Source organism: Aplidium turbinatum, chromosome 10 (genome assembly GCF_918807975.1).
Source record: "Aplidium turbinatum chromosome 10, kaAplTurb1.1, whole genome shotgun sequence".
Lineage (NCBI taxonomy): Eukaryota > Metazoa > Chordata > Ascidiacea > Aplousobranchia > Polyclinidae > Aplidium > Aplidium turbinatum.
In genome coordinates this window covers 25,158,660-25,175,619 of record NC_137481.1, presented here as the reverse complement: position 1 = coordinate 25,175,619, position 16,960 = coordinate 25,158,660, and the positions used below count along the sequence as shown (strand labels likewise).

The 16,960-nt window shown below is 40.5% G+C and overlaps 1 protein-coding gene and 1 long non-coding RNA gene across 3 annotated transcripts; one reads left to right on the top strand and one right to left on the bottom strand.

Annotated features, from left to right (window-relative positions):
- The first annotated feature begins 3,536 nt into the window (after positions 1-3,536).
- On the top strand, positions 3,537-15,326 carry LOC145778223 (cystinosin-like). Of its 2 annotated transcripts, XM_082589681.1 has the most exons (10): positions 3,537-3,679; positions 5,822-5,985; positions 9,760-9,860; positions 10,662-10,808; positions 11,036-11,135; positions 11,602-11,721; positions 11,938-12,108; positions 12,469-12,586; positions 14,565-14,755; positions 14,959-15,326. In XM_082589681.1, the coding sequence occupies exons 1-9, from the start codon at positions 3,592-3,594 to the stop codon at positions 14,720-14,722; spliced, it is 1,167 nt and encodes a 388-aa protein (XP_082445807.1). In that variant the 5' UTR covers positions 3,537-3,591; the 3' UTR covers positions 14,723-14,755; positions 14,959-15,326. The 2 variants fall into 2 exon arrangements, with proteins under 2 accessions (XP_082445807.1, XP_082445806.1); XM_082589680.1 differs by having other exon boundaries at positions 14,565-15,326.
- On the bottom strand, positions 9,829-14,576 carry LOC145778224 (uncharacterized). The gene is made up of 3 exons (XR_014290424.1): positions 14,555-14,576; positions 10,684-10,970; positions 9,829-9,879 (listed from the first exon to the last, which is right to left on the bottom strand). It is a non-coding gene; the product is annotated as an uncharacterized LOC145778224 (long non-coding RNA).
- Positions 15,327-16,960: the final 1,634 nt, after the last annotated feature.

Below are 16,960 nucleotides of genomic sequence, written 5' to 3'. Positions count from 1 at the left end.
ATGACATCAATCGTTGAAGCAACGTAAAACTCGAAAGTTTTCTTGCTTGAATGGAACCTAAGGGATATAGTATTCACATTTTCTAGATGCGCGCACTAGAATAGGCAGGAAACTATATTCTCGCAACAATTGTTCGTGCTCTGCAAGCACGTTTGAGCAACTTGTGTTTCTTCTAAAGGCATGTATGGCTGGTTTTAAGTGTGCTTTTGCTGGCCGATGTTTATCGGCGAAAAATAGCCGATACAATATATCGGCTACACCTGATATCGGCCGATACATATCGGCTGACCGATATATCGGTCGAGCTCTAATGGTAGCATTCCATATTTTGCCTATTAATTATAAATTGAGTTGGCACACCGACCTATTTTGCCTACAAAAACTTGCATAAAGAGAATACTGCTCGTGAAACACAATAACGGAACGCACACTAGTGTTTACATGATATTTGCAAGCTTAAAATAAGCAACCCTATGCTCACAGAAAATCAAAAACAGACGTTTTAATTAGAGATGTACCGATATATCGGTATCGGTGATATCGGCCATTTTTTGAGTATCGGTATCGGCATCGGTATCGGCAAAATTTGGCCGATACTGTGGCCGATACTAAACGTGTAAAAAAGGCGTTTTCTGCGGATTTTCTGCAGAAGCAAAGATATAGATTTTTTAAAGTAGTAACTAACGTCAATGTCGTCATCGTCACATTGAAGTAGAAAAATAACAACCTGATCAAATTTTTGATACCTCACACTCCCATGACTTCATGGGCGCACCTTTTGGCATTGTTTGCTTACAGTGATTCTTTCACTCAAACAAAACGTTTTGTTTCAGCAGTTTTGCGTTGTTCGATTCTTAAGTTGTGAAGGAGACTCAATTTCTCCAATGTTTATCATTTGTGTTTTTTTTACTTTCAGCAGAGGGTAAAACCAAGCCAAGACTACCCAGTACCCAGGTGGCGGGAATGTGTAGTTTTGCATCGTTTTTGCATTGCTGGACGTTTGAGGGACCCGTGTGGCTTGGTTATTTTGGTGGGCTGGTTCTGTCAGTTTGTGATTTGGTTTCCGCCTTTCGTTGAGGTGGACTCACCAGGCTTGAACAATGTCGTGGCGGATTGGGTGGGCTCGGGGTGGGGGCGGTGAGACTGCGAATCCTCACTGAACTAATCCATAAGTGGTCTTGTTGCGTTTGGGATGGCGGCCTCATTGTGGGGGGAAGTGTCCTTCCCTGCTGTCGGCACGGGGCTGGGCGCTTACTGGTGCGGCGGGCTGTTGCGATTCGCTGGCCATAACGGTGTGGCTTCCACACTAGCCATTTAGACCATCCAATCAACTATATGTTTCTCGGCAGCCGTTTTGTAGCAAGAATTGACATCGACAAGAATTGAAATGGCTAGTGTGGAAGCTGCACCGTTGTGGTTGGCGGGTCGCGGCAGCTCGCTGTGCTGGTGAGTGCTCAGCCTTGTGCTGGTGGCCTGGGGGGACGCTCCTTTCTTCGCAATGAGGTTGTCATCTTGGGCGCAACGGGACCATTTTGATTGTTTTTTTGAGGATTTGTGGCCCCATTGCTTTCTTTTTGGGCCTACTTATTCTGCTGTGACATTGTTTGGGCTTGGTGATTTTGTTGCGGCTAAAGGTGCAAGTTGAATTGCCGACTGGTGGAGCCGGCTTGCTGGGAGCAGCCGAGTTCCACAGGTTTTTTGAGCGTTTGGCGGGGTGGGAGCGATGCAGAATTGTGCATTTTTGCTACCTGGGTAGTCTTGGCCTGGCAAAAGCTTTTCAACCAAACGCCCTTAGGTTGCACATTACTTGTCGAGTAGTTTTTGTACGACTACACAAATCACTTGGTTTACATTTTACATCTTATTATCAATTATGATAGCCTTATTTGGAGAGTTTGCGCAAACATTTTATTAATTTTTCAGAAGCCCCAATTATGATGTAATGTTTATTCCCTTATACCCCAATCCTCAATTACGGTGGCCTTTCATTACTAAAACCTACTATTATGACACAACAATGTGGTTGAGATTGGATTCTTGAATCTTTAATAAATTATGCCAATCCAAAGTTTTTTTTAATAGTTTTATGCAAATAAGATAAAACTTAGCATTTGATACATTTCCTTGCAAATACCAAAATTGCTTCTTTTTGTAACACTAAAGTATCGGCCAAAATATCGGTATCAGTATCGGTATCGGCCTAAAAAAGTGATATCGGGATCGGTATCGGCCAAAATATTGGTATCGGTACATCTCTAGTTTTAATCAACCACTGGGTCAATGTGGCTGGACATCGCATTGGAATAACTTTAAGCAACCCCCACCTAGAACTATAATCTGATTGGTCGGTCGGTGGAATCGTATGCAAAGCGAAAATATGCTTCCCAGAAAGGATTTTGTTGCCTTCGTGCTCTTTTTTAACTCCTCAAGAAAAGTATTTTTGGTTATACTTGTACGCTGATACCTTCCGCGGGCCGCAGCGATACAGCGTGGCGAGCCGCCAGTTGGTGACCCCTGTTCTAAACTATATGTGGTCAATGATCAAATGTATTGCCCAAACACATGTTGTTTGCCTTTTGAATGATTTTGCCACAAAGTTCAAAGGGTCTGCTACTATTCGGTGAGTCCGATTCGGTGAGTTCCTAACCTCTAACCCCTAACCCTAAAACGGCAATGATAATTAGGCTACGGTACTCGATAATTTTTAAAAAAAATTAAAAAAATCCCTCGTTAAGAGATCGGACTCACCAAATCAGACTCACCGAAACGGGCCATTCCGAAGTTCAAACAGTGTTTGAAGTACAGTACTAGTACATGTTGAGTCACTTTTGCATCACAGCAAGTGCTTACTGAAAAAAACTGTGATAAGAATTAAACATTGGTAACCAAAAGTATCTGTGACAATCGAGATATATATGCCCAGTAGATAAGGTAGAATTTGCCACAAATACGGTACCGGTAGTCTAACGGTAAAATGTACCCTGCTCTGATATGTTCCTGTGACTGGTTGGCCGCAGTTGTGCACAAACGGTGCCAAACGTCACACAGCCAGTTGTCTAGCGACAGGTCGCCGGCAACAGAATGTTCAGATCCCCAAAGTGATGCGATAAATGGTTTTAATACTGTACCACAAAAAAGTGGTCAATGTTCTGCAGGCCAATTTAAGTAAACAAAATCACTAACTACTCTAGTTGAGTACTTTGTATTAATGCTACAATCTCACCAGTGTGAATCTAGAAAAGATTAACTTTGGCTACTCTATGAAGAACAATAGAACATCGCTATGCCAAGCAGAGATCAGTATATAAAGGTAATGGTAATGTTATGTTAACTTGACGTTTGCTTAATATTACCGGTTTCTCTGTTTGCATGTATTTCAGAACTTTCTGACAATTTCACAAAGGGTGAAACAAGCTGTTAAATGTTACTTTGATTATAGTGATTTCATACTTGAATTGGCTCTGCTTAACATTGCGCTTGGCAGTGAGCGCTCTTTTGAAGTATTAATGTTATTTGTTTATTTTTGTGTAGAAGTTGTTCATTGCTTTTAATGTGATATAGCTGTAAGTCATTCACACATATTTATACATAATGTTATCAAAAGTACTTTGGATTATTAGCATGATCGTCATTGGTTGGGGAAAATGTGAAAAAATCAAGTTCAATAAAAATATACCAGGTAATAATTTTGTTCATATTCTTGTTGAATGTGGTCATACTGGTACCAGACATTTAAGCCAGTTATTTTCAAGCTACGGTCGTGACCCAAAGTTGGGTTGCCCAAAAAAAATTCTAAATTGCTTGTTTTTTTTCTTGAAACAAGAAAAATACTTATATAGTGATTGAGAGGAGCAATCTTCCTGGTGTCAGCACTACCTGACTACTCACTATAGAACAGCAGACATTGTGTTTCGCTAACCATACCTGTGTAGCCTCCACAGTCCACACCAGCCAATCCATGTATAAAGACTTTTTCAAAAATCATGTGTTTCTAGGCAGTCGAGTGTAGCAAATATTGACAGTGATTGACTGTCAGTTCTTGCTACAGTGCTACACTCAACTACCAAGAAACAAAAAGGCTTAGTATAAAGTATCTGTTTGTTTTGCACTAAAGTAAAATCCTACAAGTGAAGCTGCATTTATCCAATGTTCTTATTTTCCAAGTACAAAGTACCTCCTTTCATTCTTACTTCATGTTGGTTTGGCCGACCTATACGCTATCGATACGTAATGTACTGTTGCCATCATTTTTTTTCTTGATGGCTTCAAATTAGACAGAGACGGGAAAGATCACCAGTTTTGGTCGCCGGCTGCATAGCTGAGTGGTGAGAGCTCTGGAATGGATATCAAAAAGGCACCGGTTTGACACCCCTCAAGAGCATGCAGCTGTGTCTTTAGAAGGACACTTAAAGACATGCCTGAAGGTGAACACAAAGATTGGCATCCTTGCCATTTCAATTCTTGCTACAAAACGGCTGCCGAGAAACATAATTGTAGTTGATTGGATGGTCTAAATGGCTAGCGTGGAAGCTACACCGTTATGGTTAGCGAATCGCAACAGCTCGCTGTACTAGTGAGTGCTCAGCCTTGTGCTGATAGCCGGGAAGAACGCTCCTTTGTTCACAATGAGGTTGTCATCTTAGGGGCAACAAGACCATTTATTGATTAGTTTAGTGAGGATTCGTAGTCCCATTGCTTTCATTTTGAGCTTACTTACTCTGCCATGACATTGTTTAAGCTTGGTGAGTTTATTACAACGAAAAGTGGAAATTAAATCACAAACTGATAGAACCAGCCTACTAAAAACAACCAAGTTACATGGGTTTTTTAAACATTTAGCAACGTAAAAACGATGCAAAATTATACATTTTTGCTACCAGGGTAGTCTTGGCCTGATTTTATCCTCTGCTGAGAGTAAAAAAGAAACACAAATGATAAATATATATTGGAAAAATTGAGTCTCCTTCACAACTTAAGAATCAAACAACGCAAAACTGCTGAAACGAAACGTTTTGTTTGAATGAAAGAATCACTAAGCAAACAATGCCAAAAGGTGGGCGCATGAAGTCATGGGAGTGTGAGGTATCAAAAATTTGAACAGGTTGTTATTTTTCTACATCAATGTGACGTTAGTTACTACTTTAAAAAATTTATATCTTTGCTTCTGCAGAAAATCCGCAGCAAACACCTTTTTTTACATGTTTAGTATCGGCCAAATTTTGCCGATACTCAAAAAATGGCCGATATCACCGATGCCGATATATCGGTACATCTCTATTATGCACCAACAAAATTTTGTTCATGATTAGTTGATCAATGATTTAATCAGACTGTTGATGGTTTTTGCTGAGTCATAAGTCTAGCAATGAATATTTCTTTTCAGTACAGTTCAGTGGTAGAAAAAGGTATCCATTGTTTGTTTATGGGAATGGCAAAAGCGTTATATTTGCTGATAAGTTATTTGGTAAAAACGTAGAAATGCATTGACATATTTTCATTGAGAGTGGGCCTATAATTTGTTTTATGATGTTTTGTTATTTTGGAAAATAGACATACCTTTCCTCATCTTAAGCCTATTGTTCAGAAACTCATGATGAAATGGATGTTTGGAAGAACTTGATTTGGCCAAAACTAGTGCTTAACTGCTTATCTTGGTTGACAAATTTAATTGGCTCGTGACTGCACGTGCACATACTAGAGTTTTGTAGAGTAATATCTGAAGCTCTGGGTCTCTCAAACATACAAAATAAGCAAAACGCTAACAAAAAAGAACTGAAAACCACAAGCCCTTGCTGAAGTTAACTTGCTTGTTGTGTTGCAGTTGATCTAACATGGGAGAACAACATCCAGTTGCTGCCTGATGTCGACAGAAATGTATCCTTCGATCTATCGGCGGTCCTGACTGAAGATGCTTTGATTGTCTTGAACACAACGCATCAGCACACATCATCTGCGAACACTGACGTCGTCAAATATCCTCATCAGGTAGGATACATTGTTATTATGTACTGTTTATAGTACATCATTGTTACTTGTCGTATCGCATTCTCTTATCACATTATACGTCCAAATTATTCATCTTTATCTTGTTAAGTGCAAGAAACTTCACTTGTATCACATTGTGTAATCATTACACTGTAATGTGTATCATTAAATTTTCAAGTCTCACATCTTTCGTGCATGCGGTATTAAGCTGGTTTTTTTTTTCGGTCATTTATCCGTCATTGACCGATTTTTTAGCAGAATGTCCGAAAAAAGTATAGTCAATTCGGTCAAAATGTCTGAAAAAAATATATACGTGAATGTGGATTCAGGTTGCTTTCTTTGTTGGGAACTCCAACAAGAAATCGCTTGCGTTGTTCAATTGCAGATAAACTTATGCGTTTGAGGTTAAATGCTGCATCATACAAAAGTTTCGCTGATGAACGTTGAAGAAACGTTTTGTCTGTTCTAACTTTTCTCAGATAAAACACGACAACGTTTCTCAGCGAAACTTGTTTGTTGTAGCTAGTCAGAAAGTGCAAATTTTGGTTTGTATCAGCTACTTGAACGGAAATATTTTCATCAGAAAAAATGACCAAATTTTATCAAGTTATTTTGGACAAATGACCGAAAAGTCTCAGCGAAAAAAAAACAGGTATTACAGGCCTCGAAATTCGTTTTTGTTGACGGCAGACAAACGTGTCCGGTCTGAGAAGCTATCTCGGCGGACAAATTAAGTTTCACGGCGGACACACCAGTTTTAGCGTCGATCGTCATGCTTAATCACTTTATCTTGATAATTCTTCGCCATTTGAAAACTATAAAAATCAAAATCAAAAATCTCTACAAAATATGCAACAGTGAACCATTGTCTTGCAAGATTTCCACCATGAGATGGAACATGTTTGGACACATTCTGAGACTTCACCAGGACTCACCTCCCCAGAAAGCCTTTGAATTTGCAATAATTGGCAGCAAAAAGTACCAAGGCCGAACCGGACGTCACCGTACCAATTTATTACAACTGCTGAGATCTGACATCAGAAAAGCTGGCCTGGGATCCCTGCTCAGCACACCACATCTCCACCGATTGCAAAACATCGCAAAGGACAAAACAGAATCGAGATCCTATCAACCTTGTTGAAAGACTGATCGAAGCCAGCGGATGCCAAACGATTTGGCTACACTGGCGGCGGAGACAGTTACAATAATAATAATAATATGAAAACTATAGCTACGGTTTAGAAGGCTTTTTAAAAATTCAGCGAAGTCACTCTCAAAAGCTTTCATCAGACCAGCGATGTGCGCTTAAAGTCAAATCGCCTTGTAGCTGCTTACGCCGCATGACTGATTAACTTCCACCGAACGAGGTCGTGTGGCTTCTTGCGTCACAATGCTCTGCTGGGTACGAGTCGGAAAACTTCTACACTAATGCTACTTATTTTCTTCTGTGCAAAGTTTCCCTAGGCTTTTTTTTAGGTTTATTTTTGCGTGTCATGTGAGCGAAAGTGGATTTTCCCCTGGTCTTTTCTTTCTTACTGTAATACAATACCAAAACTTAACAACTTTTGCTACATCTTGCTGTACTAGCCTAGGCTACTCGTATAATCTAATTTTGTAACCAACCTTGCCTTATCAATATTACTCGGAGATCAAAGCCAGACATTGTGATGTAAGACTTGAACTAAGTTGCGCATGATCAGTGTAGAAACACCGTACTCCCATCGCTTTTTTTTACAAGAAATCACCTTTGTTACGCTGATTCAATGTCATCAGTCGTTGAAGCAACGTAAAAATCGAAAGATTTTTGATTGAATGGAAGACAAAGGGTACAGCAGGGCTACTCAGCTAATGTTAGCAAAGGTCCATTTTGACAAGTTTAATATTTCTGCGGTCCGATGAATATTTCACATGCAACTAGTGGGCAAGTAGCAACTAGTAGTCTGCAATTGAACACCCCCACTAGTTTGTTCCCCACTAGTGGGGGTGGCCGATTGTTTCTAAAACAATTGCTGCGCGGAAACAATCGGCCACCCCCACTAGTGGGGAACAAACCGACGATGGATTATGATGATGATGAACCACGAAAATTAAACAACCAATACGAGCACCGAAACACTTTTCAGGCAGTATGTAGCACGACTTGGATTTTTGTCTGACACAAACAAAAAGGGAAAAAATGTATTGTGTCTCTGTACTGTAGCTGTGTGGATCGCACATCAGAGAAGACGGCAAGGGTCCTTAGATAATCACAAAAAATTGCTTTTTCCAATGAAAATCTGTTTAAAGAGACCCTAAAATGTTGCAATGAAGTTATTCTTCCAGCCCGAGGTCCACCTTCAACACCCAAAAGGTTCGGATTCGGTTCGGATTCGGACCTATTTGAAAATATATCTTTTAAATATTGTAAAATGTAGGATAACAAAAATTTTGTTTACGGATCAACAAATATAAGCCACCTCTTATAAAGTTTTTATTTGTCATTATTTGTGCTGATAATATATTGGGGGCTCCAATGTACTAAACATCTCCTGATGTAGTAAGCATCCCCTGATGTACTGAACAACACAAATAATTGCAAATAAAACCTTTATCAGGCACGGTTTACAATCAAAACGGAATGTCGTTAAACGTATGCTAACAATGGTGTTACTTGCTCAAGCTTTAAAAAGTCAAAACTTTTCCTCATAACTTTTCTGCTGCACACAAAAAGTGCAAATTCTGCAGTTGTTCTCGATCTGATGAGAAACGCAAGGCTCACAATCTTGCATCCACACTTGTGTGATGCAAGATTGTGAGCCTTGCGTTTTGTGAGCCTTGCGTTTCTCATTAGATCGAGAACAACTGCAGAATTTCCTCAGACTGCTTGTATAGGTGTCTGTACTACAGTATATTTCTCTAGCTCAAACGTAATAGCCGTCATGCAGAAAAGCCATTGAAAAACCACGGAATGGCCCGTTTCGGTGAGTCCGATTCGGTGAGTCCGATCCCTTAACGGGGGATTTTTTCAATTTTTTTTTTAAATTATCGGGTACCGTTGCCTAATTATCATTGCCGTTTTAGGGTTAGAGGTTAGGAACTCACCGAATCGGACTCACCGAATCGGACTCACTAAATAGTAGCAGACCCGAAAAACCATGGGGGTCCGCGAGAAAGCATTTGGGAGTCCGTGATTACCTTGGTGAATTTTGGAAAAAAACGAAAAGCAATCTTTTTATTTTCATTTCTCTTTAAATGCAAATGTGTCAAGCTCAAGCCCGCGAGAATAAACTGTATCGGTATGCATTAAAATAAATCTATGCTGCTGCCTACAGTATGTACAATTGTACATTGACCTTAAACTACATCTACCACAACGCATGTCGATTACAGTCAAATCGGGATTGGCTCGTCTGTTACGTAATAGAAAGCATGCGGTGCAACCAAAGTTTACCTCATAAGTTTCGGCATGGCACTTTGGGTCACCTTAATATTTGAATACTGCTGACATTTTTTGAACAATTCATTCATTTTCTTATTTGAGCAACTGTTTAACCTGATATTTGCCGCAAGAGTCATAGCGGCAATGCAATATGACACAGTACAGTAGTTGAGTAGCATAATTATTACAATAGTCAATAGTATGTTAATTGAGTTTCAGGCAAAACTTAGGTAGGGGTCCGAATTATTAATAATTTGTCTAAAGGGGTCCGTGACAACAAAAAGGTTGGGAACCACTCCTTTAAACGAATACCTGGAAGAATTTCAAAACGAACAAAATGTATTTTTGTATTTCAGTTCACATTTGCTAAAAATAGCTCATCAATGTCTGTACCGATGCACACATCAGTCGTAGGTCAGGTTGTAATCCTTGTCAACTCCAGCTCTTCCGAGATCAGGTATGTCTTCTGTATGTCTCTAAATATTTGTGGAAGAATATGGAATAAATGTATGCTTGGAAAACGTTAATGATTCTTTTATGATCACTAAAATTTAATTTTTGTTTTTTGTTGACAGTTCCTCTTACCTGGTGAAATAGTCAAGACCTGCAATGAAAACAAATCTTAAATCTTAATTTGACCATGTGTTATATGTTTTTGTATGTATGCCATATTGTATGCCCAACGTTGGTTTTACTAATATCAGCTTTTCCTCGCAAACCTACACACGTCTTCATTCGCAGCTGGCAAAAATTGTGATCGCTAGCTGATTCGAGGCGAGTTCGTCAACAAACAATTGCTGCTAATGAAAATACAAGCATATCACCAGTTGACAACATGCCACATGTACTGTAAAAGTAGAGTCTATCTACAAAACTTACCATTTAGGCTACGATTCAGATTACAAAATTTATTATAAGGCAACCAGATAATTAATTACAGTCCAGTGCAAAAAAACAACTTTTTATTTTTCCCTCCACCCCTCGCTGTCGCCTTGGGATCGCTCCTTGATTCAAGTAGACCACGATCAGTTGGTTGGGCATCTCTGCATGAAGCTATTATCTGAAGTCAGTTTAAATGAACTTCAAAAGATTTTCTGCAGCAATCTGTTTGACTGAGTTGGCCTAATGAGCAAATGAGCTAATGGCACTTGTGTGAATTGGGCGACGGAATGTCTGTGACACATTCTTGTGGAAAGAGTAGGCTAGTTTCACTGTGTAGTTTTAAAAAAACAATATGTCAACTTGTTATTACTTTCAGTATTTCAAAGAAGAACTCTCACTTGCGTATCTACGTGATCCGTAGCCACACCATCAAGGTGATCAACGAGGTGGTTGGCTGGATGTACTTTGTGGCCTGGTCAGTTTCCTTCTATCCTCAAGTCGTACTCAATTTCCAGCGAAAGAGGTAACTGCGCTGAAGCTGAACGACGACGTATTGACTAAGTGACCTGGCATGACCTTTGGCGAACCAGATGCTGAGATTTGTGCTCAAGAAGCATTAAAGACTTCCTTTTCGGCTGGTTGGCCGTTGGTGTGAAACGGCATGTCGAAGTGATGAATGAAGTCTCTATAAAATGTAAGACTTTGTGAGCGAGATAGCTTCAAAGCACTTATTGTATGATTCTATTGCAGCGTCGTTGGACTCAATTTTGACTACTTGGCTTACAACATCACCGGGTTTATTGCATACTGCCTTTACAACATTGGATTGTTTTGGATTCCTACTGTTCAGGTAAGCTCCTTACATTGGTCCGACCGTCTATTTATTGAAAGCTACAAAGTGTCTTCAGAACAGCGTGTGGTTGTTCAAGTACCAAACAAATCATACTTGCAATCTGTAGGTGTCACTGCTACCATGTTGTGACTAACTTCAATTCACAGCTTTGGGACGTCGCAGTAAAGTACATCTCCATCATCGTTTAGGTTAGGACGTCGCAGTCCGCTGTTTGAGGTTTGGTGCCACAGATACATGTAACTGGACTTGTGTTGTAGCTCCACTTTACCATTGCACATTTAATTTGATTCAATGTTTTCCGCTTTGGACAAGTGACGTTTGCTCCTGGAGGAAGGACTTTGATGGTGGGACCCTTCAGTTGCAGTATATAATGTATTTTACACAAACGTCTTCGGCAGCAGGAATATTGTTTTACCTGCCTTCCAACTCATTGGTTCTCTGTTAACCGAAAGCTTTCTTCCAGGATCAGTACATCAAGGAGCATGAAGATGGAGTGATCCCGGTGGAGGCAAACGACGTCTTCTTCACTCTTCACGCCTGCCTTCTGACCGCCATCACCATCATCCAGTGTTTCATATACGAGGTCCGCTGCATTTGTATTGAACTTAGTTTTTTGCTTCACCATTGAGTTCTCTGATTTTCCCTCTGCATATCGTGATCCATGAGTTGTTCAGCCAAAGTCGAAGTTATTATTTACTGATAGCGATGCTTGGATGGTTTGTGCGAAGTTACAAAGCAGATTGTATTTGAAAACCACTTGTTTGCATGTGAAATTTGTAACTTGTCGTCTATTCTCCAGAGAGGTGGTCAAAGAGTCTCGAAGGTAGCTACATCTCTCCTCTGCGTCGCCTGGCTGGCTATGATCATCCTCCTCTTCGTCGCAGTGGGAGGGAAGATAACATGGCTGGTTTACCTCATGATCTTCTCATACGTTAAGCTTGGAGTGACGCTCATCAAGTACATCCCTCAGGTGAGATAGGCTATAGTCATCGATCATGTTTTTATTACGCCACTGGTTTGAATTAGAAGAAATGGGCTTGTAATACATTTCGGCTTGCGAAGTTTTGACCAATGGTGAATTCATGGCTGCATTTGCCTCGAACAATGCATACTCGCTGGTCACTGCTGGGATGTGCTCGTGTTCAGAGGGGATAGTGCTTTCGAGACCTCTCGTTCGGTTTGTCATCAATGGAAGTTACACCGTGGAACCACCATCGATATCATGATTTAGTAGCATGTGATGTCTTCAGCAGCAACGAGACAGCGTTTGTGCGTGACGTCTTCGCGTGTGTATGACGTCACCCTAATGAAGGTACCATTTCATTCACAGGTGTACATGAATTACCGTCGCAAGAGCACAGTCGGGTGGAGCATCGGTAACGTCCTTCTCGACTTTACTGGAGGATCGCTGAGTATCCTCCAAATGATTTTGCAATCTTATAACAATGGTATGCAAGCTGCTCTACTCGTCGTGCTTTGCTTTGCTTATCTGGGGTGGTAAAAGGATAGACCCTCGGCCCCAGAGGCTCACATGACGACGACGCTGCTTAGTGCCGTTGCATTTGCAGCACTGAACAGGTGTCTGACGTCAGCTCAGCTGGTATCGCTTCTTGCGTGGTGCCGAGTTCGGTTTTAGGCTGGGTCATACTAGCAACGTTGAAAGTCACTGTGTTGTTTATTGCGCGAAGTAACGAGGTAAAATCGGCGTGACATTATGACCAAATCAATGCTGTGATATTTAAGTAAGGACTTTATTAACAAAATTGACGTAAAAGCTAGACGTAAAATTGCTAAATTGACGTATAATTGACGCTAAGACGCAATATTGACGTAAAAGCTGGACGCCACGGGTTGTCTTCTACAGTGGGAAGGATCCCCGAAATCCTACTGGTTCAGCTACCGCCCGCTTTAAGCCGGGCAGCCCCCGGCCAGTTAGGTGCTGACCCGTCACGACTTATCTGCTTCATTGGAGTCTTACGCGATAGGTGGGTTGAGTTGAGCTTAGAGCTTAGAGTCTTACTCGATAGGTGGGTTGTATGCCATACACCAAAAAAGAGGTCTAGCAAAGGGTCAGTCGAGGCGTAGGAAGCAACTAGAGCACAGAGGAAAAGAGAGACAGCAGCCTCAGAACTCCTCTGATTTCATATGTCCAAACTGTGGACGAGACTGCCACGCCAGGATTGGACTTGAACCACATGAGAAGCCGCCGTACCCAAAGTGCCAGGGCCCACAAGAGGGGTGGACAACCGGTGCATTGCACCGGGGCCCGGTGAGTTCAAGGGGGCCCGACAAAATGTCTAAATTCACGCGATAAAAAGATTGATTTCAACGATTTGCATAAAATGTTGTTTTTATATTAGTTCCGTATGTCGAATGGGGCCCCCTCATGGGTAGCCTATGCCCTTTTTTAGAACTACAAAATTTTCATTTTTTTGCGTTCAGGGGGCCGATAAAATGTTTGAATTTGCGTATTAACGTCAATTTTGCATAAAATGTTTTTTTTTATTTTGAAGTTGGTATTTCTTGGTATTTTTTAATGTCATGAACAATAGCAATGCATTCATCCTAAGTTTGCTCCCCTAGTTTCTGCAGATTTCAAGGTCAGAAATGGTATTGTATGTTAATGTAAAGCTGTATGCACACATCTGCAATGCTATGTCAGCCATGTCGGATAGTATTGCAACTTTTATCTTCGAAATGACTGATTTTACCCACTTGTTGCCATGGTTACAATCAGGTGTTGCCAGAGTTAGGAAGGGTTAGAGTTAGGAAAGGTTAGGGTTTTGATCTTTGCCCAGGACTAAATAAAATTTCCAAAATACAAGTTTTTGTTTTTAACAGCTATAAACTTTTCCTCAAATTAGGGCAGAATTCCATATCTGACAACGCTATTGAGGCTTTATTTAGTTTACACTATGTAGTGTTTTAGCATTTTACAGCATTTTATCTTTGTGTATATGTGAATTTAAAGTTATATTTACAATAGTGCATTGTTTGTGAAATAATGGAGTGTTAATACTTTAACCTAATTTATCCTTTGTAAGAACGCGCACCGCAAATTTTGCTTGTGATTGGTGAGATATCACGCGACATGTCGCGCTGTGGGGCCCGGCAGCAACATCTGCACTGGGGCCCGGCAGGGCTCTTGGAGGCCCTGCAGAGTGCTACCATCATCTGAAAAGATGGAAGGATGCCTACTTATTAACAAAAGTAGAAAACTTTTTTCTCTGCTTGATACTTTTTATGATTTGTTTTGTCCATGGATCCCGTGTTACTGTATAGTGACCAGTTTTGGTATGTGGGAGATAATTGTATCAATTGAACAATGGGTCGGTCTACACGACACCCCTGATCTGGCAGGTATTGATAAGGGAAAGGTTAAGTAGCTTCAATTAAATTACTAACATTCCTCTCACTTGGTGGCAGACGAGTGGGATTTGATCTTCGGTGATCCAACGAAGTTTGGGCTCGGATTGTTCTCCATTCTCTTCGACATCGTCTTCATCATCCAGCACTATGTCCTCTACCGCACTCCCAAAGCCACCATCGGGCTCCTTGAAGAGGAAGATGACTTTGAAGATTAAATTGAAACATTGTATGGTCTTTATTCAACTAAGGTTCGCATTGTAGTGTGGTCGTCTCCTACCCACTCATCCACCTCGTAACTTATCATGTTCATCAGCAGTGTTATATTTATGTAAAAAAGTTTATCTTGATGTATTTGAATATTTGTCGTGCAGCCCTGCGAGTAGCATTTGATCCACTGCTGCATGTTAGTGAATCCATTGGGAGCATTGATTGCTTTGTTCTTGTGTTTCAGTGCACGGTCGAATATCATTGTGATCGCACAGTCACAGAGCGGTTATTGATTGAACTTCATGTATGTCCATTGTGTAATCGAGTATTTCCTCTTCTGTTGCGAGCTTCCATGAATCAATGGACCTTCTGCCGCGGCTTGATCCGCTGCTCTCTGTCGCCTCTGTGCGACAAAAAGTATTTTAATTCCACGATCTTTTTATTATTAGTTTTTCTTCTTACAGGAGATTTATCTTCTATTTCATAAATTTTAGCTCATATATTTTATGGCAGTTTATTATATTTCATGTTACCTAATGGTAGTGCATTAGCTAACCACGTATATAGCCTAACCAATGGCGAGTTCATACAAATAAATTAATTACAAAAGTTGTCGAACCTGATTGGTTTTATTTTTTCGTTTCTTTTCGTTTTCTGGCATCGCTCGTAAGAGGACAGTGCTTAATCGTGTCACGGCCACACAGGTCATAAACCCATCTAATGGAGAGACCGCTCTGGTTTACTGTCGACACGACCCAGGCTCTCAGCTCACATTTGTTTCAAGCAGATTGGTTAAAGAATTGTATCTAAAAGCCGTAGATAATGTCTCTCCGCATTTAGACTCTAGCAAGCAAACAAGAAGTACACTCTTATCTGGTTCAATTTAATATCCAATCCTTAGTTACTGACGAACTTTATGGCGATGTGGAAGCAGTGGTAAATGCACCTTGGAGTGACCATGTCGAAACATTGGCGCAGCATCAAGACTTAAATGGTTTTTCACATTTCGATAATGTTGAATTGATTTCGTTGCCTAATAAAATGTCGGTCGATATTCTAATCGGGAATGACCATGCTTACGTGATGCGAGTACTAGAAGAACGTGTTGGCATGACTCGGGAAGAGCCCCATGCTATTCTAACCCCACTGGGCTGGCTGGCTGGTGGAGGTCGAGGTTCTATGACCTCTGGTGAATTTAAAGTTAAGTCCTGTTGCCGTCAATGGTAACGTCGCTGAGGGGTCACACAGTCTTGACAGCTTTGATGCCCAGGAGATTGAAATCAGTCGTCTAAACCATCTCATACAGGGATATCTATAACTACGGGATTGGAAACTCTGTGCAATTGAAAACCATTTTATACACCAGTAGGGTCACTTTTCTTTGTGCGCTGCTGTGATAAATAATCACATAAATTGACCTCAAAGGGCAGCAAGTAGTAGGCTAAACGAACAACCAAAAGTGTAACAATCAATTCACCTGCTGTAAACTGTAAAGTATACGCTTGCCTGGTTTGTTTATTTGTTTGTATTTCATTAGTGAAGTGATGTTGTATTTTGTTTGCTGCTTAAAAAATTTCCAGAATGAATATTGGTTTTAGTTCTGATGACATCGTAAACGGATTGGTTTCATATTGGATTGGTCTGTGAACAAGTTGATGATACAACAGCATATTTCACTGATTGCTGAACACTCCTCATTTACTTCTGATCTGATTTGCATTACGCCAAATGCTAGAGAACAACAATATGCGGTTTTTGGACTCGTCGCATTCATTCATTTTTTGGATTCATTGTTTTTTTTTTAGCAGCGTAAATGTACTTTTATAATCAATTAAGTTTTAATGTGAGAGTACATTTTGTATTATATTTGTAAAATCGAATTTTGTATATCTTTTAGTCGGTGTTTTATTTTGCTAAACTTTCTGTAGTCGTAGCAGGTCGTAGTAATGTGATGACCCTACTGATGTATAGCACTGGATAGAGTTTCCAATCCCGTAGTTATAGATATCCCTGATCTCATAAAGGATTCAACCCTACCAAATGAAATGGTAGAACTGTCTGGCAATGATGTCACAGCACAAACATTTGTTGAGACACAAATAAAAGTCAATGGTAGAAGATTTGAAAAAGAGACGTGATTGGCATGTGTGTGGTAGGCTACTTACCATATTTTGTGACATCCCAAACAAAACAGCGGGTGGTAGCCAGGGGCGCGGGGAGCCGGATGCCCCCCCTGCCCTCAAATT